This window comes from Jaculus jaculus, chromosome 14 (genome assembly GCF_020740685.1).
Source record: "Jaculus jaculus isolate mJacJac1 chromosome 14, mJacJac1.mat.Y.cur, whole genome shotgun sequence".
Classification (NCBI taxonomy): domain Eukaryota; kingdom Metazoa; phylum Chordata; class Mammalia; order Rodentia; family Dipodidae; genus Jaculus; species Jaculus jaculus.
The window spans coordinates 5,311,836-5,338,392 of NC_059115.1; the positions used below are offsets into that span (position 1 = coordinate 5,311,836).

At 52.2% G+C, this 26,557-nt stretch overlaps 1 protein-coding gene across 2 annotated transcripts; it reads left to right on the plus strand.

Annotated features, from left to right (window-relative positions):
• Positions 1 to 18,145: 18,145 nt before the first annotated feature.
• On the plus strand, positions 18,146 to 26,365 carry Dmwd (DM1 locus, WD repeat containing). 2 transcript variants are annotated; one of them, XM_045133546.1, is made up of 5 exons: positions 18,146 to 18,630; positions 20,301 to 20,483; positions 23,743 to 25,017; positions 25,550 to 25,621; positions 25,894 to 26,365. In XM_045133546.1, the coding sequence occupies exons 1-5, from the start codon at positions 18,166 to 18,168 to the stop codon at positions 25,939 to 25,941; spliced, it is 2,043 nt and encodes a 680-aa protein (XP_044989481.1). In that variant the 5' UTR covers positions 18,146 to 18,165; the 3' UTR covers positions 25,942 to 26,365. The 2 variants fall into 2 exon arrangements, with proteins under 2 accessions (XP_044989481.1, XP_044989482.1); XM_045133547.1 differs by lacking the exon at positions 25,550 to 25,621.
• The last annotated feature ends 192 nt before the right edge of the window (positions 26,366 to 26,557 follow it).

Sequence of the window (26,557 nt, forward strand, 5' to 3'; positions counted from 1 at the left end):
AAAAATGAAAAAAAAATTAGCTGGGGAACTAGGTGTGGTGGCGCACGCCTTTAATTACAGCACTCAGGAGGCAGAGGTAGGATGATCACCATGAGTTCAAAGCCACCCTGAGAATATAGAATGAATTCCAGGTAAGCCTGGGCTAGAGTGAGACCCTACCTCAAAAAAAAAGACCCCATGTTTTTCTCCTCAGAGCCCACATACGCCACACGCACGGCGTGATGCATTCACGAAGTTGTGCTTATGCAGAGGTTGTGCCCACATCAGGAGACTGGTAACAGTGTCAGAAGGCCCTGATGCACCCATACTTTTCTCTCTCCTTGCAAATAAATAACAAAATAAAAGTGCTGGAAAGATTATCTAGTGGTTAAGGCATTTGCCTGCAAACCCTAAGGACCCAGGTTCGATAACCCCAGTACCCACATAAACCAGATGCACAAGGTGGTGCGTGTGTCTGGAGTTCTTTTTTTATTTTTTTTATTTTTTGGTTTTTTTGAGGTAGGGTCTCACTCTAGCCCAGGCTGACCTGGAATTCACTAAGGAGTCTCAGGGTGGCCTCGAACTCACGGTAATCCTCCTACCTCTGCTTCCCAAGTGCTGGGATTAAAAGCATGCGCCACCACGCCCAGCTTCGAGTCTTTTAATAAGATAAAAAGAAAAAAGTTAAGGTGGCTGGAGAGATGGCTTAGCGGTTAAGACGTTTGCCTGCAAAATCTAAGGTCCCAGGTTCCATTCACCAGTACCCACATAAAGCCAGATGCTCATGGTGGCATATGCGCCTGAAGTTCATTTGCAGTGGCTAGAGGCCCTGGTGCGCCCATTCTCTCTCATAAATGAATAAATATATTTTTTAAAATTCAGGCTGGAGAAATGGCTAAGCACTTAAGTATTTGCCGGCAAAGCCAAAGGATCCAGGTTTGATTCCTCAGTACCCACGTAAAGCCAAATGCATAAGTGGTGCATGCATCTGGAGTTCGTCTGCAATGGCTAGAGGCTCTGGCACATCCATTCTCCCTTCCTCCCCCCTCAAATAATTTTAATTTTCAAAAACAAATAATTTCAGCAGAGAGAGGCTAGCGTAGCCATCAATCTATACACCCACAAATCACAGAGTTGTATCTGTTATTCTGGGCACCTATCCACTCTTGCTCCAGTCACCAGTAACCACAAACTGGGTACGGTGGCGCACGCCTTTACTCCCAGCACTCGGGAGGCAGAGGTAGGAGGATCGCCGTGAGTTTGAGGCCACCCTGAGACTACATAGTCAATTCCAGGTCAGCCTGGGCTACAGTGAGACCATACCTTGAAAAACCAGAACTAACTAACTAAATAAATAAATAACCACAAAGGCAGGGTGATATTGGCACCTATTCAACATGGCCTGACCCCATGCCATTGTCATGTGGATGGGGCATTCCCAGAGATGAAGTGACAAGCATTAGTTCATGGGCAAGACATAGGCTTTGAAAAGTTTCTTGTACTCCCTAATCTTTTCCTTTGGTCATGGGGTGACAATTTATTTATTTAAGAGAGAGAGGGAGAGAATGGGCACATCAGGGCCTCCAGCCACTGCAAGCTCCAGGTGCATGTGGCCCCTTGGGCATCTGGCTTACATGGGTCTGCAAAGCCTAAGGACCCATGTTCTATTCTCTAGATCCCATGTAAGCCACACGCATAAAGGTGAGGCAAGCATAAGGCCGCACATGCCCACTAGGTGGTGCAAGCATCTGGGGTTTGAGGTTTATTTATTTATTTTTTTTGGTTTTCCAAGGTAGTCTCACTCTAGCCCAGGCTGACCTGGAATTTACTGTGTAGTCTCAGGGTGGTCTCGAACTCACAACAATCCTCCTATCTCTGCCTCCTGAGGGCTGGGATTAAAGGCATGCACTACCTTGCCCAGAAAAATATACTTTTTAATATTTTATTTATTTGAGAGAGAAAGAGAATGGGCATGTCAAGGTTTCTAGCCACTGCAAATGAACTCCAGACACATGTGCTACTTTGTGCATCTGGCTTATGTAGGTAATGAGGAACCAAACCTGGGTCTTTGGGCTTTGCAGGCAAGCACCTTAACTGCTAAACCATCTCTCCAGCAAGCCCCCCCCCATAAAAATGCTTTTTAAAAGCCAACCATGGTGGTGCACACCTTTAATCCCAGCACTTGGGGGACAGAGGTAGGAGGTTCACTGTGAGTTTGAGGCCAGCCTGGGACTATAGAGTGAGTTCCAGATCATCCTGGGGTACAGTGAGATTGATGGAGACCAGGCTCAGTGGCTCACTTGTGTGAATTCAGCGCTGGGGAAGCTGAGGCAGGGTCTTGAAGATGAGAGGCCAGCCTGGGCTCCAGAGTAGTTCCATGTCAGCCGGGCCTAAAGTGAGAAGCTGCACCAAAATGACAAGGGTTGTGGAGATGGCTCCATGGGTAAATCACTTTCTGGGCAACCATGAAGACCTGAGTTCGGATCCCTAGCACCCACATAGATGCTGGGTGCACCAGTACACACCTGTAATCCCAGCACTGGGGAGGTGGACACAGGATCCCTGGGGCTGGTTGACTAGCTAATCTTGTGCAATCAGTAAGTTCTGGGTTCACTGTAAGACCTTGTCTGAAAAATTAAGGTGGACCTGGCATGATGGTATACGCCTTGAATCCCAGAACTTGGGAGGCAGAAGTAGGAGGATGGCTGTGAGTTCCCGATCAGCCTGACTAAAATAGACCCTACCTCACAAACAACAAGGAAGAACAACTGAGAAAAACACCAAACACTGACCCCCAGCCTCCACACACATGTGCCCATACACATTGGGAACACACAGGCCCACATGCTGCACATGGATACACATGTAAAAGCATTTCTAAGGCCTGGAGAGATGGCTCAGCACTTACGGCACTTGCCTGCAAAGTCCAGCGACCCAGGTTATATTCCTTAGCACCCACATAAAGCCAGATGCACAGTGGCACATGCTATTGGAGTTTGTTTGCAGTGGCTGGAGGCCCTGTCCTGCCCCTTCTCTCCCCCCCCACCCTTCTCCCCACTCCCCTCTCTCTCCTTGCCAATAAATTAAAAAAGATTTCTAGAATGGCTGAACTGTGTTGTCAACAGCCTGAGGCTCCAAGGTGTGCAATGACAGGGAAAGGCACATGCATTGGCTGGTCGTGTGCCTGGGGTCCTATAACTTCCAGTCCTAACCCCCCTAGATTCTCATCTTAGCCCACAGCCTATCTTTCTTGCTTGCTCCCTCTCTCTCTCTCTCTCTCTCTCTCTCTCTCTCTTAATATTTATTTACTTATTTGACAGAGAAACAGAGAGAGAATTGGTATGCCAGGGCCTCCAGCCACTGAAAATGATCTCCAGATGCATGTGCCCCCTTGTGCATCTGATTAATGTGGGTTCTGGGGAATTGAACCTGGGTCCTTTGGTTTTGCAGGCAAATGCCTGAACTGATAAGCTATCCCTCCAGCCCTCTTTTTTGTTTGTTTGTTTGTTTGTTTTTTGTTTATTTGAGGTAAGGTCTCACTCTAGCCCAGGTTACCTGGAATTCGCTATGTAGTCTCAGGGTGGCCTTGAACTCATGGTGATCCTCCTACCTTGGCCTCCTGAGTGCTGGGATTAAAGGCATGTGCCACCACTGCCCGGCTTTCCCCCCCCCCACCCCATGAACCAAGCAGTCACTGGGGGGGAGGCATTGAGGACCTGACTTAATAGCCACTATCGTTTAGCCTTACTGACTTCTTTGTTCAAGAACTTGCTCTCCTCTTTTTAATTTTTGTTTTGTTTTTTTAAGGTAAGATCTCGCTCTAGTCCAGGCTGACCTGGAATTCACTATGTAGTCTCAGGGTGGCCTGGGACTCACAGAAATCCTCCCAGCTCTGCTTCCCGAGTGGTGGGATTAAAGGCCTACACCACCATGCCCAGCTCTTTTTTTCCTCTTAACTTGCTGTCTGACTTGAAATAATATTTTAACTATTTTATTTATGGGCTGGAGAGATGGCTTAGTGGTTAAGACATTTGCTTGCAAAGCGTAAGGACTCACGTTCAACTCTCCGGGTCCCATATAAGCCAGACACACAGTAACACAAGTGCACAAGGTCGCACACATGCACACAATAGGATGGATCTGGAGTTCAATTGCAGTGGCTGGAGGCCTTGGTGTGCACCACCTTGTGCATCTGCCTTCACATGGGTGCTAGGGAATTGAACCCCCAGGCCGTCAGGCTTTGCAAGCAAGTGCCTTTGACGGCCAAGCCATCTCTCCAGCTCTAGCTAAGGTTGCGTGACTCCGGCTGGAGAGAGGAGGGCTTCAGCCCTTCACCCACCCCTCTGCAGACAGAAGGCCCGGTGCCCGACATCATGGAGGCGGCCTACTACTTCCAGCAGGCCGACGTGGGCCTGGGCCTGGACGAGAGCTTGCTCATCTTCCTGGCCCTCAAGCAGCTGGCCAAGCAGCAGCCGGTCCGCACGTGCCGCTTCTGAGGCAAGATCGTGGGCGTGGAGCGCAGCTACCTGGTGGCCGAGGTGGAGCTGCGCGAGGGCGAGGAAAGGCGGACAATGAGAAGGCGCCCTGGACAGCGCGCGTCTTGGCCACGCACATCAGCCCGCCGGGCTACTACCGCTTCCGCGAGCACAGGGCCAGAGACGACGAGGAGGTCGACGACGAGGAGAAGGGCGGCGGGGGCCGCGAGTCGTGTGAGAAGAACCCCGACTTCGAGGGCATCCCCGTGTCTGAGTTGGTCAACTCCATGACCAACTGGGTGCACCACGTGCAGCACATCCTGCCGCAGGTGAGAGCCCGCCCTGAGCTCACGCTGCAGCGGAATGCGTCAGACCACCTATCCATTCACCTACTCACCTGTCTATCCATCCATCTACTCAACTCATCCTTCCACCCACTCACCCACCTTTCTATCCACCCAATCACTTGCTCATCTATCCATCTGTCTATTCATCCACCCACCCACCCACCCACCCATCCACTCACCCACCCATCCATCCATCCATCCATCCATCCACCCATCCATCCATCCACCTGTCTGCCCACCCTCCCTCCATGCTAATCCCCAGGTCAGAAGCCCTTGGTTCAGATGTGCTTTGCAGCTCCCGATCTTGCTGATGGCTAAAGTGGCTGGGCGCACACACCGCAGGTCAAGCAAGGGCCATGCTGCGTCTGCCTGAAACCAGAATAATTGTCCATCAGTTCAGGTCAGGGCTCACGGCAGCTCATTTCTGAAAAAAAAAAAAATTGGCCACAGGAAACAGATACTATGACTAATGGTGCTTTTTTGGTGGAGGGCATGGAACAAAGAGCTTTTAGGTCTTGAACTGTGGACAGGAGATTCTGGATTTGTGTGGGCTGCATGCCTGCTGGCTCCCACTCTGTAGTCCAGGCCTCAAATCCATGGTGATCCTCCTGTCTCAGTTGCCAAATACTGGGATTACAAGAATGTGTCTCTACAGCTGGCTAAAATAATGTCTTTTTTTTTTTTTTTTTTTTTTTCGAGGTAGGGTCTCACTCTGGTCCAGGCTGACCTGGAATTAACTCAGTAGTCTCAGGGTGGCCTTGAACTCATGGCAATCCTCCTACCTCTGACTCCCGAGTGCTGGGATTAAAGGCGTGTGCCACCACGCCCGGCTAAATAATGTCTTTTAAGATCAGGTCAAGTACCCCTTTCAGGTCACTAGAGAAAGAAGAATTGCTCCAAGCTGACATCTGTGTGTATTCATTATTTACAGGACATTAAACCAGGAATCCCAGGCAGGAGGATTGAGAGTTCAAGGTTGGGGCTGCAGAGATGGCTCACTGTTAAAGGCACTTGCTTACAAAGTCTGACAGCTTGGGTTCAATTCCCCAGTACCCACGTAAAGCCACATGCATCTAAAAAAAAAAAAAAAAAAGTGGTGCATGCATCTAGAGTTGGTTTGCAATGGCAGGAGGCCCTAGCATGCTCATACTTATTTATCTCTGTATGCATCCTTCTGTCTGTGTCTCAAATAAAATAAAAGTATTTCTAAAAAAGAGTTCAGCTGGGCATGGTGGTGCACGCCTTTAATCCCAGCACTTGGGAGGCAGAGGGAGGAGGATTGCCATGAGCTCAAGGCCAGCCTGAGACTACATAGTGAATTCAGGTCAGCCTGGGCTAGAGCGAAACCTTACCTTAAAAAATGGGGGGTGGCGCTGGAGAGATGCCTTAGCAGTTAAGGCGTTTGCCTACAAAGCCAAAGGATCCCAGTTGGATTCTCCAGGTACCTCATAAGCCAGATGCACAAGGGGCCCCATGCAAGTGGAGTTCATTTGCATCGGCTAGAGACCCTGGAGCGCCCATTCTCTCCCTCTCTCTGCCTCTTTCTCTGTCTCAAAAAAATAAATAAATAAATAAATAAAAATTAAAAAAAAAAAAGAGTTCAAGCTTGGGCTAGGGAGCTGGACCAGGCGCTTGCTGCACAAGTGTGAATCCTGACTAGGAACCCAGCAGGCACGTGACAAGCAGGGCGCGGTGGCAGCTTCCATCTCAGCGGGCCAAGAATGGGGTGGCGGTGGAGGCGGGAGAATTCCTGGGAGCTTGCTGACCAGCTGGCCTGGGGAGCAGTGAGACCCCGTCTCAAAACAAGCGGGAAGGCCCCACAGGCAGCAGTTGTCCTCTGACCTTGGCATGTGTGCCTGCACGCACACACATGACTTCATTTAACAAAAAGAAGTGAAGGGGCTGGAGAGATGGCTTAGCAGCTAGCAGTTATAGCAGTTAAGGACTTGCCTGCAAAGCCAAAGGGCCCAGGTTTGATTCCCTAGGACCCACATAAGCCAGATGCACAAGGTAGTACATGAGTCTGGAGTTGGTAGGCAGTGTCTGGAGCCCTGGCACAACTATTCTCTCCTTCTCTCTCTCTCTGCAATAAATAAAAATAAAATATTTTTTAAAAGAATTGAGGGCTGGAGAGATAGCTTAGTGAATTAAAGCGTTTGCCTGCAAAGACTAAGGAACCAGGTTTGATTCCCCAGGACCCATGTAAGCCAGATACATAAGGTGGAGCATGAGTCAGGAGTTTATTTGCAGTGGCTAGAGGCTCTGGTCCATTCTATCTTCCTCTCAAATAAATAAATATATATTTCTTAAAACCTGAGCCCAGTGCCGGGTGTGGTGGCACATGCCTTTAATCCCAGCACTCAGGAGGCAGAGGTAGGAGGATCACCATGAATTCAAGGCCAGCCTGCGAATACAGAGTGAATACCAGGTCAACCTGGGCTACAGTGGGACCCTACCTCGAACAACCAAACAAAGAAACAGAAAAATCTGAGGGTTGGGGGGATGGCTTAGTGGTTAAGGTGTTTGCCTGAAAAGCCAAAGGACCCAGGTTTAATTCCCCAGGACAGGACCCACTTAAGCCAGATGCACAAGGGGGCGCACACATCTGGAGTTTGTGTGCAGTGGCTGAAGACCCTGACATGCCCATTCTCTTTCTCCCTTTTTCTCTGTCAAATAAATAAATAAATAAATAAAATATTTTTAAAAATATCTGAGCATGATGGTAAGCACCTATAACTCCGACGCTGGGGAAGTGGAGGCAGGAAGATGCCAGGACCTGCTGGCTAACTAGTCTAGCCAAATGGGTGAGAGACCCTGCCTCAAAGGAAAGTGGAGGCCTGGGGACATGGCTCAGCAGTTAAATGTGCTTGCTTGCAAAGCCTGCCAGCCTGGAGTCAATTCCCCAGCACCCATGTAAAGCCAGATGCAAAAGTGGAGTATGTGTCTGGAGTTTGTTTGCAGTGGCCATGAAGCCCTGGTGCCTCTCCCCTACACATGCAAACAAATAAATTAATTTTTTTAAAAAAGTGGCCAGGGATAGAGGCACACACCTTTAATTTCAGCACTCAGCAGCAGAGGTAGGAGAATCGCCATGAATTCAAGGCCAGCCTGAGACTACGGGGTGAATTCCAGGTCAGCTAGGGCTATAGTGAAACCCTACCTCAAAAGAAAAAACAAAAGTGGGGAGGGGGCAATCTGGGCACTACTTCACTCATGGGGCTGGGTGACATGTCTACTGTGAATCACCTGTATCTGTCACAAGGCAAAGGCCTTGACTTAGACTCTGGTCTTTTTCGCGATTTGGGTGGGTGGGGGACAGGATGAAACATGGTCCCACTCTGTAGCTCAGGTTGCCTTCAAGCTCATGCCAATCCTCCACTCCAGCCTCAGCCTCCCAAGTGTTGGGATTTCAGGATGTGCTCTCCCCCCACCAACACACACCTGGCCAGGATCTGACCTTTGGAGGCCCTGTGAGTTTGGTGGGAGGGAGCGCCAGGGAGCTGCCTGCAGAGGCAGAGGTTGCTGGAAACTGGAGGCCTTTTTTTTTTTTTTTTTTTTTCCCCGAGGTAGGGTCTCACTGTAGCCCAGGCTGACCTGGAATGCACTATGTAGTCTCAATGTGGCCCGAAATTCATGGTGATCCTCCTACCTCTGCCTCCTGATTGCTGGGATTAAAGGTGTATGCCACCATGCCCAGCTGAAACTGGAGTTTTTAAAACTTATTTTGATTTTTATTCATTAGAGAGAGAGAGGCAAAACGAGATTGGGTGCTCCAGGGTTGCTCGCCAGCTGCAAACGAACTCTACATGGAAGCGCCACCTTGTGCATCTGGCTTACATGGGTACTGGGGAATCGAACCTGGGTCCTTTGGCTTTGCAGAGAAGTGCCTTAACTGCTAAGCCATCTTTCTAGCCTGGAAACTGGGTGTTTCTGTTTTTGTTTTTTTCCGAGGTAGAGTTCCTGCAGCCCAAGCGGGCCTGTAATTCACTGCGCAATCTCAGGATGGCCTTGAACTCACAGCGATCCTCCTACCTCTGCCTCCTGAGTGCTGGGATTAATAGTGTGCTCCACCATGCCCAGCTGAGATCAGTATCTTAATATCCTGATGCAGACACAGGAAGAGGCTTCCCAGGACCACGTAAGGAGAGAGGGTTCCAACACTAAAAATCTATGCTCCTAGCTGTTGCCCCCCTTCCCTTGCTGAGTCTCTGTCTCTTCTTTCTACCCCACAGGAGGCAGGGCATGGCAGGGGAGCCCCCTGACCTCACTGCTCCTCTCCTCCCTCCCCTGACAGAAATCATGCACCTGCGCCCTGGACCACCCGCCTGCCTGTCTGCAGCTACGGCCCGCAGTATGCCGTGGCCCTCGCCCGTTCCAACCTCTGGCCAGGGTCCTTTGCCTACGCCAGTGGCAAGTACAACCACTCCTTGACCCAGGGGCTCCACTGGGGGCTCAAATTAAGAAATCCGAGTGTTAGCCGGGCGTCGTGGCACATGCCTTTAATCCCAGGCGGAGGTAGAGGGTCACTGTGAGTTCAAGACCACCTGGAGACCACATAGTGAATTCCAAGTCACTCTGGACCACAGTGAGACCCTACCTTGAAAAAAAAAAAAAAAAAGGAAATCCCAGGGTGGGCTGGGGCGATGGCTTAGTAGTAAAGCGCTTGCTGTGCAAACATGAGGAGCGGGCAGTCTTGTAAAGCTCCTGTCGTCCAGGGCTGGGGAGGAGAGAACAGAGAGGAGCCCTAGGGTGCACTGGCTAGCATCTAGCTGAATCATGAGCTCTGGACCCAGGTTTGATTCCCCAGCACACACATGAAGCCAAATGTGCTCATTAAGAGACCTGGCATGATCACACACACACACACAAATAAACAAAATTATTCTTTCAAAAATTAAGCTGGGGCCGGGCATGGGTGGCACATACCTTTAATCCCAGCACTTGGGAGGAAGAGGTAGGAGGATCAACATGAGTTCGAGGCCACCCTGAAACTCCATAGTGAATTCCAGGTCAGCCTGAGCTAGAGTAAGACCCTACCTCGAAAAAAAACAATTAAGCTGGGTAGCAGTTAAGGCATTTGTCTGCAAAGCCAAAGGATCCAGGTTCGATTCCCCAGGACCCACGTTAGCCAGATACATAGGTGGCACATGTGTCTGGAGTTTGTTTGCAGTGGCTGGAGGCCCTGGCGTGCCCATACTCTCTCTCTTTCTCTCTGTCAAATAACTAAATAAAATATTTTTTAAAAAATTAAGCCAGGGAGGTGCAGGGAGATGGCTTAGTGGTTAAAGGCACTTGCCTGTGAAATCTAGTCTCAGGTTCAAGTCCCATTACTCACATGACGCCAGACACACAAGGTGACGCATGCATCTGGAATTTGTTTGCAGTGGCGAGGCACCTACTATTTTTGCTTCCAAAAGATAGACGAGCAGAAGTCAGCCCCCACCCTCCCTTTCTCAGCTACTAATAGACCCCAAGTCCTTCTTGGAGGGGCACAGGGCGCTTTCCAGCCCTTCTGCTCCGTTGAGTCCGGCTGTGACACCGCCTCTGGCCAGCAGAGGGCAGGTTGCTCTCAGCGTTGCCTCCCCTCTGAACGGAGCGGGGGCCCTGCGCTCACAGTCCCGGTGGATTCATGGAAACTTGATCCTTGAACGTCTTCCTTGGCCGTGTTGTTATCATCGTTGTATTTTATTTATTATTTATTTACAAGGAGAGAGAGAGAGAGGGAGGGAGGGAGGGAGGGAAGGAGGGGGAAGGAGGGGGAGGGAGGGAGGGAGGGGGGAGAGAGAGAGAGAGAGAGAGAGAGAGAGGGGGGGGGGGGAGAATGAGAACGACCGCAGGGGGCGCACCTGGGCCTCCTGCCTTTCTGAATAAACTCCAGACACACTACTTTGTGCATCAGGCTTTATCTGGGTTCTGAGGCTTTGAACCCCAGGCTGTCAGGATGTTCAAGCAAGTGACTAACTTCGGAGCCTTCTCTCTAGACCAATTATCGTTGGTTTTATTATTATTTATGAACTTTACAGTTTGAACATATTGCATATTGGTCATATTCCTATTAGGGTGTTTTTTGTTGTTGTTGTTTTTGAGGGAGAGTCTCCCTGTAGCCCAGGCTGACCTGGAATTCATTATGTAGTCTCAGTGTGGCCTCAAACTCAGGGCGACCCTCCTACCTCTGCCTCCCAAGTGCTGGGATTAAAGGCTGTGCCACCACACCCATCAAGACTGGCTTTTTTTTTTTTTTAATGCAAAAGAGAGAGAAGGAGATAATTGGCACGCCAGGGCATCCAGCCACTGTAATCAAACTCCAGAGGCATGTGCCACCTTGTGTGCATGTATGACCTTGTGCGTTTGTGTCAACTTGTGCATCTGGCTTACGTGAGCTCTGAAAAGTAGTGGAACATAGGTCCTTAGGCTTCACAGGCAAGCACCCTAACTACTAAGCCATCTCTCCAGCCCTGTACTTTTTTTTTTTTTTTTTTTTTTGTGATGGCACACTCCTTTAATCCCAGTACTCAGGAGGCAGAGGTAGGAGGATCATTGTGAGTTTAAGGCCAGTCTGCCTCAAATAATCGAGAGAGAGAGAGAAAGAGAAAGCGCAAACACAAGAGCAAGCAGCCCTTGGGAATGTCTTCTTTCAATGATAGCAAGTTGCACTGGGGAGGCTGGAAGTGACCGTGGGCTCATGAGAGCATCCTGAGCATGCTTGGGCGGCTGGTTGAGCTGACCTGCGAGGCTTGCTCAACAAGTGAGCTGGATTCACATATTGTGGGGTGATTGGTTTATGACTTTGTCAAGTCAGGAAGGGTCTATGAGGCCTTTTCCTTGGAGGAGCATGGAAGCTAGACTTCCTGGGTGCCCTGCACAGACCTCTGTGTACGGGAGGTGGGCTTCCTGGCTCTGTACTCTGTGGGGGACGGAGGCCCAGGCTGTGAGGAAAGGTCTTGTAGGCAGGACTCGCTCTCAGGCTCTCTGCTTTGGCTGCGATTTGGAGCTTTGGTGTCTTGATGGTCCGTCTTATTGCACAAGGAGCAGTTCCTGGTTGTCTTTCATGGTGAAAACGGAGATTAGTGAACTGGTGCTGAGTGGTGCAATGATCCATGAATGAAGGTGTTTAAAACATCGTGATCGCGGTATGGTTAGAGAAGTGACCACCACTGCCTCAAACTCATGGCACTCCTCCTACCTCCGCCTCCCAAGTACTGGGTTGTCTGTTTCATGTTTTTTTCTTTTTTCCTTTTTATTGATAGCTTCCATACTTACAGACATAAACCATGATATTTCCCTCCCCTCCCCTGCTTTCCCCTTCACAACTCTGCTCTCCATCATATCCCCTCCCTCTCTCCATTAGTCTCCCTTTTATTTTGATGTCATTCATCTTTTCTCCTATTATGAGGGTTTTGTGAAGATAGTGCCAGGCACTGTGGAGTTGTGAATATCGAGGCCAATTTCTCTCTGGTCAGTTGCATCTTAAGAAGTCCTACTCTTCCTTTGGCTCTTACATTCTTTCTGTCACCTCTTCCACAATGGACCCCTGAGCCTTGGAAGGTGTGATAGAGGCGTTTCAGTGCTGAACATTCCTCCATCACGTTTTCTCAGCACTTTGGTGCCTTTTGGGTCATCCCAGTGGTCACCGCCACCTGAAAAGAGAAGCTTCTCTAACCAAAAGTGAGAGTAGCATTATTATATGGCTATGAACATTAAGTAAAGTTCCTACAGGGCAGTTTGGTGAGCATAATATAGAGCAGGCATTACATTCTAATGCTCACGACCTCCCCCACCATAGGCTTTTGGTTAGCTTTTCAGTATTAGGCATATATTTCTTCCCATAGAGCAGGCCTCCAGTCAAATTAGAGAGCAGTTGTTTCCCTCATAACAGACATGCCACTATTATACCCGTTAGCTCATTTGGCCTGGTTCACCAAATCTGAGGCTTGCAGTGTCCACTGTTTTCACCACTGATAGCTTCTGTCTCCCATAAGTCTGCATGCAGTACAATGTTTTCCAGCTTTCTGTCAGCTGATCTACCAGGAGAAGGTTTTCATCTCAGCCCCAGTTTGATTTCTCGGTGACCTTGCAGCCCAGGTATGTGAAGTCTTTAGCAATAGGGTCTTATTAACCATTCCCAGAGGAAGGTATGTCTATTCTTCTTGCAATCCCCCAATTTTTCTCAAAGAGCTTCTTCCCTACCAAGCATTCTCTTTTTGGCCTTCAGACATCTTGCTAAGCCTGTAGCCATTCTGTAGTGGCTCCCTGTATTCTTTTTTGATTAGCATATTTTATTTATTTGAGAGAGAGAGAGGGAGAAAGAGAGCAAGAATGGGCATGCCAGGGCCTCTAGCCACTGCAAACTTACTCCAGATGCATGTGCCACCTTGTGCATCTGGTTTAAGTGGCCCCTGGAGAACCGAACCTGGGTCTCAGGCTTCACAGGCGAGTGCTTTAACCGCTAAGCCATCTCTCCAGCCCAGGGTTGTATTCTTACACCCCTTCTCTTTTGACCCATTTCTACTGAGGCCCTCCTCGGGGGTTTTGGTAGTCTTTACTGCGGGCACTTATTATTACTTTTTGAGCAGAATCTGAAAACGGGCGCACTTTTGCCAACCCCTTCTAGCCACACCCCAATTCTTTTTCTCAGAAGGCTAAATTTGGAGCTCTGCTGGCCCATTCTCCTCCTCCCCAAACTGTCCACACATCCGCTCATCCGTCCATCCACCCACTCACCCAGCCATTCATCCATCCTAACCATTTATAAAATTCTCTTTCATATATGTATATACATACATTTGGGTTTGTTTAAAGCATTTTATTTTTTAAATTTTTATTTATTTATTTGAGAAATAGGCAGAGATAGAAAGAGAGAGAGAGAGAGAATGAGTGCACCAGGTCCTCTAGCCACTGCAAATGAACTCCAGATACATGTGCCACCTTGTGCATGTGGCTTACATGGGTACTGGGGAATTGAACCTGGGTCCTTAGGCTTCGCAGGCAAGTGCCCTAGCTGCTAAGCCATTTCTCCAGCCCACACACATTTTTTTTTTTTTTTTGGTTTTTCAAGGTATGGTTTCACTCTAGTCCAGGAATTCACTATGGAGTCTCAGGGTAGCCTCGAACTCATGCTCCTACCTCTGCCTCCTGAGTGCTGGGATTAAAGGTGTGTGCCTGGCTACACTCATGTTTTTACATGGTGCAATCAGATTGAAGCTCTCTCAGGCCCTTATGCCTGTGTGGCAAGCACTTTTACCACAGATAAGGCTGAGCTGAGAAAGGAGGATCAGATCATAGGTTCATGGCCAGCTTGGGCTACATGACTAGACATTCTCAAAAGAAAAAAGATAGCCAGGGGGCTGTAGACATGGCTTCGTGGTTAAGGCGCTTGCCTGCAAAGCCTAAGGACCCATGTTTGACTCTCCAAATCCCACGTAAACCAGGTGCACAAAGTGCAATGCCTGCTGGGTGATGAAAGCATCTGGAGTTCAATTGCATAGCTGAGGCCCTGGCATGCCAATTCTCTCTCCCTCGGTGTCTGTCTGTCTGTCTCTCTCTAAAATAATAAATAAATAAATAATTTTTTTAATAGTTATAAAAAAAAACAGCTGTGGGGGCTGGAGAGATGCCTTAGCAGTGAAGGTGCTTGCCTGCAAAGCTAAAGGACCCAGGTTTGATTCCCCAGGACTCAAGTAAGCCAGGTGCACAAGGTGACACATGTGTCTGGAGTTCATTTGCAGTGGCTGAAGGCCCTGGCACTCCCATTCTTTCTCTATTTGCCTCTCTCTCTCTCTCTCTCTCAAATAAATAAGTTAAATATTATATATATATTTATTTTCTGAGGTAGGGTCTTACTCTAGCTCAGGCTGACCTGGAATACATTCTGTAGTCTCACATTGGCCTTGAACTCACAGCAATCCTCCTACTTCTACCTCCCAAGAGCTGAGATTAATGGTGTGCGCCACCATACCTGGCTTCACTCTCTTTCTTGTGCTCATGCAAATTAAAAAGAAAATTAATTATAAAAAGAGAGAAACAGGCCAGGCGTGGTGGCACATGCCTTTAGTCCCAGCACTCAGGAGGCAGAGGCAGGAGGATCACCTTGAGTTTGAAGTCACCACGAGATTACATACTGGGGCTAGAGTGAGACCCTACCTTGAACATAAATAAATAAATAAATAAATAAATAAATAAGAAAGATTGAGAAACAAAAAGAAAGAAAGAAAGAAAGAAACACAGGAAAACCTGAAAAGTAAATTTATATGCCCAAGTTGTTCCAGGAATACTTGGAAGTGTTTCAATAACCAAATTAAGTATAAGTTTTATTTTTAAAATTGAAATTAACTAAAATTAAATAGGAGCCAGTCCGCCCCACACCAGCAGAACACACGTTCCTCTCAAGTGTCTGGGGACACGCTCCGAGATAGATCACGTCCTTTGTCATCGGCACGTCTCCGTAAGTGTGAAAGGACTGAAACCAGACCAAGTGTGTTCTGTGGAGAACTGGAGCCTGATCAGGTGCCAGCACTGGGGGCTGGGGATGTGGCTCTGGCGATCAAGTGCTTGCCTCACAGGCAGAGGACCTGAGTTCGATTCCCAGAGCCCCCAAGAAGTGCTGGGCATGGTGACGTGCCTCTAATCCCAGCACTGGGGAGGTGGAGGCAGGAGGATCTCTGGAACTCTGGACAGCCTATCTAGCCTAACTCTCAAGCTCCAGGCCAATCAGAGGCTCTGACTGAGGAGGAGGTGGAAAGTGTTCCTGAGGAGAACACTCAGGGTTGGCCTCTGGCACATGCGCCCCCCCACACACACACTCATACCCCAACCTGAGTTCAATTCCCCAGTGCCCACGTAAAGCCAGATTCACAAGCATGTGCCTGCAGTTCATTTACAGAAGCTTGAAATCCTGGCATGCCCATTTTGTCTATCTCTCTTCTCTCTCTCTCTCTCTCTCTCTGCCTGAAAATAAATTAGTTGAAAAAAAAGAAAAGAACCTGGACATACGCCTTTAATCCCCCATTAGGGAGGCAGAGATAGGAGGTAGGAGGATCACTTTGAGTTTGAGACCACCCTGAGACTACATAGTGAATTCCAGGTCAGCCTGAGCTAGAGTGAGACCCTACCTTGAAAAACCAAAACAACAACAAAAAAATTAAAATTAGACATAGTTGTTCACACCTATAATCCCAACACTCAGGAGGCTAGACAAGAGGATCATCACAAGTTCAAGTCCAGCCTGGTCTACACAGTGAGTTTGAGGCCAGCCTGGGCTGTACAGTAAGTAAGCCCTGTTAGGAGAAAAACAAACAAATACATAAATTAGTTGAATAAAACAAACTAAAATAAGTTCTCCAGCCCCCTCCCAACTCCCAGTACATTTCAACTGTCCCATGGCTGCAGTTGGACAGCGTCCCTGCCCGGAGTAGGTGCTTGGTCGCTCCGTGGTGACTGAGTTCCCTGCCGCCTCTGTTCTGCCCAACCCTCAAAGAGAATGCCTCGTTGTCGCTCCAGGACGTTTGAGAACCTCTGCATTGGCTGGGGTCACAAGGGCAGCCCAGAGAATTTCAACCCAACTCCCGCCAGCCCTGATCCAACAGGAGTACCCCGACAGTCCTGAGATCAGGGAAATGGACGACCCCACGCCACTGAGGAGGACTAAGACCAGCAGGAGGTGGGGGCTGAGCTCCTTCCACCCGGTTCCCGAGGCAGGCACACAGCCCTGGCCCATTATGCATAGTGTCCTGGAGGTTGTTGACATCCTGCTGGTTTCACTACTCCAAATAAAATTGCCCTATGGTCTTCATTTGACCATCACATTGTTGACCTGGACAACGAGACAGGGCTGTGGAGCTCTGCTTGGGACGAAGATATTGCCTGCTTGGATCCCTGTTTTTCATTCATTTATTTATTCTTTTTTTTTTTCGAGGTAGGGTTTCACTCTAGCTCAGGCTGACCTGACTTGGAATTCACTATGCAGTCTCAGGGTGGCCTTGAACTCACCATGATCCTCCTCCCTCTGCCTCCCAAGTGCTGGAATTAAAGGCATGTGCCACCATGCCCAGCCCATTGTTTTCTTTTCATTCTTTTTTTAAAATTTCTTTGTTTATTTTTTACTTATTTGAGAGCGATAGGCAGAGAGAGAAAGAGGGAGAGAGAGAGACAGAGAATGGGCACACCAGGGCCTCCAGCCACTGCTAATGAAATCCAGATGCGTGGGCCCCCTTGTGGATCTGGCTAACGTGGGTCCTGGGGAATCAAGCCTCGAACCAGGGTCCTTAGGCTTCACAGGCAAGCGCTTAACAGCTAAGCCATCTTTCCAGCTTTCTTTCCTTCTTCCTTTCTTTTTTTGAGGTAGGGTCTCACTCTAGCTCAGGCTGACCTGGAACTCACTATGTGGTTTCAGGATGGCCTGCAACTCACGGTGATCCTTCTACCTCTGCCTCCTGAGTGCTAGGATTAAGGTGTGCACCACCATGCCTGGCTTCATTCTTCCTTTAAAAAAAAATATTTATTTGCAGGAGCTAGAGAGATGGCTGAATAGTTAAGGTGCTTGCCTACAAAGCCAGAGGACACAGGTTTGATTCCCCAGAACCCACATAAGCCACATGCACAAGGTGGCACATATGTCTGGAGTTCTCACCCAAAAGGCACCATGGTGCTGGTAAGAAGTGACAGAGGAGTGCTCAGCACTGCAATATCTCTATTACACCTTCCAAGGCTCAGGATCCGTTGTGGAAGAGGTGGCTTAAAGAATGTAAGAGCCAAAGGAAGGTTAGGACTCCTTATAATGCCCTCGTCCAGACACAACATGGCCTGGATATCCATAACCTCAGTGCCCGTCACTACCCACAGTGCCAGTCACTACCTACACAAGACCCTCACCACCGGAGGAAACGATGATGACATCAAAATAAAAAGGAAGCCAGGCATGGCGGCGCACGCCTTTAATCCCAGCACTCGGAGGCAGAGGTAGGAGGATCACCGTGAGTTCGAGGCCAGTCTGAGACTACATAGCGAATTCCAGGTCAGCCTGAGCCGACTCTTTGGAAGGTTTCCCCGTTGCTAGGCAAACCGTTCCCAGGGCGCCGTTGTTAGGGACCGGTGCGTTCCCATTGGCCAGGCCCTCGTAGCCAATCACAACTCACTAGCTGTCAGGAGGGGCCCCGCCCACCCACTCTGCCCCGCCCCCGCCCCGAACCGTTACCCGAGCAACGGTCCGGGCTCGCCGGCGCCCCTGGGGTGTGCGTGGTGGTGGGGGTACCCGGGTGTCCATCATCGAGGCGTCGCCAGGACGACGAGCTCACCTCTTCCGGCGCGGGCGGGCGACTTCCGGCAAGGGGTTCGTGCGCGCGCGTTGCGGGCCCCTGGGGTCGCCCAAGATGGCTGCGGGCGTGTCGGAGAGCGGCTCGGGCCCGGGCGGCGGCCTCGGGGAGTGCGCCGAGATCAAGTGTCAGTTCCGCACCCGCGAGGGCTTCTACAAGCTGCTGCCGGGCGACGGCGCCGCCCGTCGACCGGGACCCGTTTCCGTGCAGACCCCGGCGCCGCCGCAGCCGCCGCCGCCCCCGCCCGGCCCGGCCTCCTCGGCCTCGGCTTCGGCCTCCGCTCCCGGCGCCGCGGCCTCCGCCTCGTCCCCGCCGCCGCCACCGCCCGCCGGGCCCGGGCCCGCCCTCCCCGCCGTGCGTCTCAGCCTCGTGCGCCTAGGCGAACCGGACAGCACCGGCCCCGGCACCGGGGAGCCGCCCGCCACGCCCGCCGGGCTGCGCGCCGGGGGGGACCGCGTCTGCTTCAACCTGGGCCGCGAGCTCTACTTCTACCCGGGCTGCTGCCGCCGCGGGAGCCAGCGGGTGAGTGAGGGAGTGGTGGTGGTGGTGGTGGTGGTGGGCATCCTGCGGGTGATGGGGGCACGCGAGGCAGGGCAGGGACAAGACGTTCAGTCCCCTGGGCAGGGAGGGACACAAGGCCACGAGAAAAGGCATCGCTGGGCTGGAGAGAAGGCTTAGAGGTTAAGGCACTTTCCTGCAAAGCCAAAGGACCTAGGTTCGGTTCCCCAGGACCCACGTAGTAAGCCAGATGCACACAGGGGGCTCATGCATCTGGAGTTCGTTTGCAATGGCTGGAGGCCTGGCGCGCCCATTCTCTCTCTCGCAGTCTGCCTTTCTCTCTCTCCCTCTCCCTCTCCCTCTCCCTCTCCCTCTCTCTCTCTCTGTTTCACTTAAATAAAATAAAATATTTAAAAAGAAAAGGTACCCCTGGATTCGGGCATTCCCCAGGGAAGGAGGGATGGATAGATGGATGGATGCTAGGTAGCTAGATAGATAATGCCTCCGTGGGGAGGGGTGAGTATTGTGGACGTGATTGTGGGAGTTTTTGCCCAGAGATGAGGTCAGGGTTCTCCGAGTGGCAGGCATTCACTTGGCGGGGGTGCGGGCAGTCAGAGGGGATGGAGAGCTGAGAAACTGGACGTGTTGGAGGACAGGGGGAGGGTCTTGAGCCATCCCAGGAAAGTGATGGGGGTGTTGAAGATAACGGGTGATGGAGGGCTGGAGAGATGGTTTTAGCTGTTAAGACGCTTGCCTGCAAAGCCAAAAGACCTAGGTTCCAGGACCCAGGTAAGCCAGATGCGCAAGGTGGTGCGTGCACCATGAGTTCGTTCAGAGGCCCTATATAGAGTTCAGGGGTTAGAGATCTTGACGACAGACCTAAGGCTCTAGGCTAATTCCCCCAGTACTGTAAAGAAAAGAATGAAACAGAGAAAAAGAATGAAAAAGAACAGTTATCGACAGGCGAAGAGAGTTTAGAGAAATTGGGTGTGGTCTGAAGACTAAGTTGATGAATGTCTGGGTTGGTGGAGTTCCTGGGAGGAGACATTCCCAGGGGCGTTGAACATGACATCTGAATGATACAGGGTCCTAGAGGGGTTGGGTGGGGCCTAGGGTGATGTGTACCATGAGAATTTATATGTGTCACAGAGGTTCTGAGGTTTGGGGATGTTGGGTTTTCAGAGTCTCCTTTTTTGTTTGTTTTTTTGAGGTAGGATCTTGCTCTAGCCCAAGCTGACCTGGGATTCATTATGTAGTCTCATGATGGCCTCGAACTCACAGCGATACACCTGCCTGTGCCTCCCCAGTGCTGGGATTAAAGGCGTGTGCCACCACAACCAGTGGGCTTTCAGAGTCTTTGGGACTTGGGTGACCCTGAGGTTTTTTAGGGGTTGGGGATCTGAGTGCTAAGATCAAATGGAGTCACTGAGGTTATGGGGTTGGAGGACTGGACAGGCATCAGAACTCGAGGACCCTGGGGACTCTGAACGACCATGCAGCGGTCTTGATTTCTGGGTGTGGGGGGTTCTTCCTCCAGACTGTTTCAGATTTGAATCTCCTTCCTGTCTGTGGTTGCCTGGCTCTCCCCACCCCCAGCACTGCTTCCTCTTTGCGGTTTCCCCCAACCTCACCACCCTCTTCCTTTCTCTCAGTGGTCTAACCCATTAACTGGTCTTTTCCATTGACTGCTCAAGTCCATTGACCTCAACAAGCCCATCGACAAGCGAATCTACAAGGGCACCCAGCCCACCTGCCACGACTTCAACCAGTTCACCGCTGCCACGGAGACCATCTCCCTGCTGGTGGGCTTCTCTGCCGGCCAGGTGCAGTACCTGGACCTCATCAAGAAGGACACCAGCAAGCTATTCAATGAGGAGGTGATTGTGCCTTCCCTCCCACCCACCCACCCACACGCGAGCTGCCTGGGAGCAGGGTAGGCCTGAGAGGGGCAGGGTGCAGATGAGGGGGGCAGGTGATGAGGGGGGCAGGTGACGGCGGCGCCTAGTGACGCCAGGCCCTGCCCTGTGCTGCCTGAGGATGCTTCGCTGTGTCCCCACCGGTGGGGAGTGTGGCTCCTCCTTGACAGAGTAAGATGACTGACACAGCTGGATGAAATTTTCTTTAATATTTTTAACTTACATTCAAGCAGAGAGAGAAAGAATATAAGTGGGCACGCCAGGGCCACCAGCCCTGCAGATGAACTCCAGTGCATGCACCATTTTGTACGCCTGCCTTTGCATGGGGACTGGGGACTGGAACCCAGGTCATGAGGCTTTGCAGGCAAACACCTTACCAGCTGAGCCATCTCTCTAGCACAAGATGATGGTGATGATTTTTTTTTTTTCCGGTTTTTTGAGGTAGGGTCTCACTCTAGCCCAGGCTGACCTTGAATTCACTATGGAGTCTCAGGGTGGCTTTGAACTCATGGTGATCCTCCTGTCTCTGCCTCCCAAGTGCTGGGATTAAAGACATGCACTACCACGCCTGGCCTGTATGCACATTTTTTGTGTGTGTGCAAATATGTGTACTGTAGAGAAGAGTGTTGCATCTACATTTCCATGTTGTTTGCTTGATACATAGTCTCTCACTGAACCTGGAGGTGGCAGTTTTTTTAAAAAATATTTTGTATTTTTATTTATTTGATAGAGAAAGAGAGAATGGGTACACTAGGGCCTCCAGCCACTGCAAATGAACTCCAGATGTATGTGCCATCTTGTGCATCTGGATTACATGGGTCCTGGGGAGTCGAGCCTGTGTCCTTTGGCTTTTCAGACAAGTGCCCTAACCATTAAGCCACCTCTCCAGCCCTGGAGCTGCCATTTTAATCAGACGGGCTGACCTGCAAGCCACAGCGATCCTCTTGTCTCTGCTCACCCTCAGGACTGGGATTACAGAAGGCCTGCTCGCCCCTGTCCCTGGAGCCTCGTGTGTGTGTCTATCTGTGTGGGCAATGTGTGTGTTCATGTGTGTAAGTGCATGTGTGCGCCACAGCACACGTGGCGGTTAAAAGACAACTGTCCGATGTTGGTCCTTGCCTTCTTCCATGTGGAGTCAGGGTCTCTCGGTTCCCCGTCTTTGCTGGCCTGGCTGGCCCACTAGTGTCTAGTGGATTCTCCTGTCTCACCTCCTTGCTTTGCTATAGGTGCTGGGACTATGGGTGCCCGCATGTGTGCCTCAGGCTCTTACACGCTGCGCCTTCTACACTTGCCATGTCCTTCGCTTATGGTGCGGCTTCAGAGGTGACTTGGTCTCTGGGCCTCAGTTTTTCTCCTCTGCAAAATCGAATTTGTCCCTGGCTCCCAGACTGTTGTGAAACTTGCACATGGAGACTCTGGGCTGGGCCCATTTGGTTTGAGACGAAGCGCAAGTGAGCTGCTTGCAGGCCGGTGTGCCCTGGGCTGCATCCTGTCACCTGAGGTGTTCACGTCTGTTCTGAAGGAGCCTGTGGCCCAAGTGGAACAGTGAATGGATTAAAAAGTCACTTGCAGGGCCTGGAGAGATAGATGGCTTAGTGGTTAAGGCACTTGCCTGCAAAGTCGAAGGCCCCAGGTTCTCCCCAGAAGCCACATAAGCTAGATGCTTGTGGTAGCACATGCATATCTGGAGTTCGTTTGCAGTGGTTGGAAGCCCTGACAACCTGTTCTCTTTCTCAATAAATAAAAAATAGAATAAAAATACTATTTTTAAAAGTCATTTGCAGGCTGGAGAGGTGGCTTAGCAGTTAAGGCGCTTGACTGTGAAGCCTGGGGACCCAGGTTCAATTCCCCAGGACCCATGTAAGCCAGATGCATAAGGTGGCGTATGTGTCTGGAGGTTGGTTGCAGTGGCTGGAGGTCCTGGCATGTCCATTCTCTCTCTCTCTTAAGATTTTTATTTTTATTTATTTATTTGAGAGTGACAGACAGACACAGAGAGAAAGAGGCAGAGAGAGAGAGAGACAGACAATGGGTGCACCAGGACCCCCAGCCACTGCAAACACAAACGAACTCCAGACATATATGCCACCGTGTGCCTCAGGCTTATGTGGGTTCTAGGGAATCAAGCCTCGAACTGGGGTCCTTAGGCTTCACAGGCAAGCGCTTAACCACTAAGCCATCTCTCCAGTCCTCTCTCTACCTGCCTCTTTCTCTTTCTCTCTGAAATAAATATTTTTTATTAAAAAAAGTCATTTGCTTGTCCATTCACAGAACAGTGGGTCTGCCCCATGTCAGGCGTCACTCCAGGCATATGGCAATGAGCAGATGCCAGCCTGCCTTCCCATGTTTTCAGACTGCTGACAGTCACTTGCCGATACGTCAGTGTCCTGTGGGCAGCCCATGGGGAGGTCACAGGGAACTACAGCAGGGAAGGGTGGGGGATGGACACCTGATGAAGTGAAGGGCAGCCATAGAGGCCTGCCAGGACCAGGAGGGGACAGTAAAGTGAAGACTGGAGGGAGATGGAAGAGCTCCCTGGGGAAGGACATTTTATTGGGGGAGAAAGGCCAGACATGGTGCAGGCTTGTAAATTCAGCTCCTTGGGAGGCTGAGGCAGGAGGATCACAAGTTCAGAGCCAGCCTGCCACAGAATAGAGGGAACATCTGGACAGACTCCCTGGAAGACAGGCAGTATGCCGCGTGGCCAGATGGCAAATGAGGGAGAAGAGGTGGAGATGAGGAGCAGTCTCTTGCTGCCTGCCTCGTCCAAGTGGTGGTGTGTCGGCTCAGTCCCTGAGAGTGGCTGCAGTGTGTGCTGGGCAGGGAAGCGACAGGCAGGCTGGGGCGGACCAGTGCCGGGAGGAAGAGCCGAGGTGCTGGAGAGTTTGAGACCCGGCAGGCAGCGTGGGATGTGTCCTGTGTGCCCTGCTCCGTGCTTGGGGCTAGACGGAGGGGTTGGGTGCATGGGGAGAACGGGATTCTGGAAATAGCGTTCTTGCTTTGAGCCTGATAATGGTAGGGGTTTGGACAGTTCTCTAGCTGGCAGGACTGTGCCTTTGCTAAAGATGGGACCTGGCGCACCTCGCAGGCCACCCTTCGCCCCCCCCCCCCCCCCCGAGCTGTTGTGGGACAGGGCTCAGGTGGAAAGGTCTGGGAAGAACCGGGCTGGGGGTGCCCCTGCCCGATAATCACCTCCCAACCCTGCTCTGTCCCCCTGCAGCGGCTGATTGACAAGACCAAGGTGACGTATCTGAAGTGGCTGCCCGAGTCAGAGAGCCTGTTCCTGGCGTCCCATGCCAGCGGCCACCTGTACCTGTACAATGTCGGCCACCCGTGCGTGTCGGCCCCGCCGCAGTACAGCCTGCTGAAGCAGGGCGAGGGCTTTGCCGTGTACGCCGCCAAGAGCAAGGCGCCCCGCAACCCGCTGGCCAAGTGGGCGGTGGGCGAGGGGCCCCTCAACGAGTTCGCCTTCTCGCCCGACGGCCGGCACCTGGCCTGCGTGAGCCAGGACGGCTGCCTGCGCGTCTTCCACTTCGACTCCATGCTGCTGCGCGGCCTCATGAAGAGCTACTTTGGGGGCTTGCTGTGCGTGTGCTGGAGCCCCGATGGCCGCTACGTGGTGACCGGAGGGGAGGATGACCTGGTCACCGTGTGGTCCTTCACTGAGGGCCGCGTGGTGGCTCGGGGCCACGGCCACAAGTCGTGGGTCAACGCCGTGGCCTTCGACCCCTACACCACGCGGGCCGAGGAGGCCTCGTCGGCCGGCGCGGACGGGGATCGCGGCGAGGAGGAAGCGGAGGCCGCGGGCCCAGGCTCAAATGGGGGCGCCCCGCTCTCCCCGCTGCCCAAGGCCGGCTCCATCACCTACCGCTTCGGCTCGGCTGGCCAGGACACGCAGTTCTGCCTGTGGGACCTCACGGAGGATGTGCTTTCCCCGCACCCGCCCCTGGCCCGCACCCGCACCCTGCCCGGCACTCCCGGTGCCACCCCGCCGGCCACCGGCAGCGCCTGGGCTGGTGAGCCAGGCCCGAGCCCCCTGCCCCGTTCCCTGTCCCGCTCCAACAGCCTCCCGCACCCGGCGGGCGGTGGCAAGGCTGGTGGGCCCGGGGCGGCGACTGAGGCGGGCCCACCGTTCAGCATCGGCCGCTTCGCCACGCTCACGCTGCAGGAGCGGCGGGACCGCGACCGCGACCGGGACCGGGACCGCGCGGCGGAGAAAGAGCACAAGCGCTACCATAGCCTGGGCAACATCAGCCGCGGGGGCAGCGGCAGCGGCGACAAGCCCAGCGGGCCTGTGCCTCGCAGCCGCCTGGACCCGGCCAAGGTGCTGGGCACCGCCCTCTGCCCACGCATCCACGAGGTCCCGCTGTTGGAGCCCCTCGTGTGCAAGAAGATTGCGCAGGAGCGGCTGACGGTGCTGCTCTTCCTGGAGGACTGCATCATCACCGCCTGCCAGGAGGGCCTCATCTGCACCTGGGCCCGGCCAGGCAAGGCGGTGAGTCCCCTCGGGCTGGGCACGACCCAGCACGCGGTCGGCAGGGGTAGGGGGCAGCGCAAGCGGCTGAGAGGCTGCTGCTGGCCAGTGCAGCCCCGTCTTAGTGCCTGTTGCTTGAAGGAAGGGCCCATTTCTGTGGAGAATCTGCGTTTGAACACTCACGGGGTGAGACTTGAGCCGGAGCCTAGCTCCTGACTCCATGTCTAGGCCACCTGCTGGAGGCCTGGGTAGCAAGCAGAGCTTCCTGTGTAGACTGGTCACCCCTCCCTGACCGCCTGGGAACAGTGGGCCTTTCAGATGGGCTCTGGGGAGGCACATGCATGGCACAGGGTCTACCTAGGCTGTCTTGGTTCCTCTCTTAGGGTTTGGACCAAGTGCCCGGGGCTCCAGGGCCCCCAACCCCTTACTTCCTTGGACCTTGGCTTTGGAAGCTTAAGAGTCCTGAACCCCTAGAACTAAGAGCAGTTTCAAAGACAAGGATGGTGGGGTTTGGGGAGACTGAGTTCTAAAAGACACCCCTCTGTCTCCCTAGTTCACAGACGAGAACAAGACGCAGGCAGGGGAAGCCCATTGGCCCAGGTCACCCAGCAAGTCAGTGGTAGAGGTAGGATTGCCCCCCAGTTCTCCCCTTTCCAGTAGCTCAGGACTGGACTCCCAAGTCAGAGAAGGACCCCACTTTCACCTCTCCTCTACACTTCTGTCTCCCTCATCACCTCCTCCCTGCATCGCCCGAGTTCTCATCACGGGACTGCAGGCTGCCGAATTGCTTGCCCAAGCTAGTCTGCTGCCCCGGGGGTGGAGGGTGGGGAGGGGGCGGCAGGGCAGTGGCAGCCCCAGGTGTGTCTAACCCACCCCTCTCCCTCTCATCCTCCCCAGGGTATCTCCTCCCAACCAGGCAACTCCCCAAGTGGCACAGTGGTGTGAAGCCATGGATGTCGGGGGCCCTTACCCCGTGCCCCAGCCTCCTAGCCACAACCCACCCTGCTGACCTCATGGATCACCGTGTTAACAAGACTAATCATAATGGAGAGACTGCTCAAGCCCCCATTCTGCACAAATACTGGGGGTCCCCCAGACGAGCCCAGTTATGGGGATAGAGTGTCCTCAGCCTTGTCCCCATCCACTGCCAAGTACAATGACCTGTTCCTCTGAAATGTCAGTGTTAATCCACATCTCTGTCCCAGCATGTGACCGGTCACTCCCGGGTTGAGAGGGCAGGCCCACCCCTCGCAGCCTGCACCCTCCCCCACCCTTGCTCTCTGTGCTTTTGAAGAGTGTTAAATTATGAAGTCCCCAGGGCTCTCCCCTGGACCTCTTATTTATACTAAAGCTCCCCGTTTGCACAGTGGCTCTTCTCTTCACGTGCTGCCTTGGCTGGCGTCCTAGGGTCTGTGTTTTGACCAAAGGAAGGTGAATTCGGGCCAATTTCCCCAGCCCACGAGGGAGGAAGGCCCTAGGAGAGCACCGGCGTCCAGAGAGGAGGGGACAGCCAGCCCCCTTTGGACTCCCTCAGGTGCCAGTTGTTCTCCTTCCGAAGGAC

What these genes read in the sequence shown, in the direction of transcription:
- Dmwd (XM_045133546.1), top strand. Translation starts at nt 18,166, where the DNA reads ATGGCTGCGGGCGTGTCGGAGAGCGGCTCGGGCCCGGGCGGCGGCCTC. An exon ending in GCAAGCTATTCAATGAGGAG is followed by an intron (nt 20,484 to 23,742) that starts GTGATTGTGCCT and finishes GTCCCCCTGCAG; the next exon opens with CGGCTGATTGACAAGACCAA. An exon ending in GGGCCCGGCCAGGCAAGGCG is followed by an intron (nt 25,018 to 25,549) that starts GTGAGTCCCCTC and finishes CTGTCTCCCTAG; the next exon opens with TTCACAGACGAGAACAAGAC.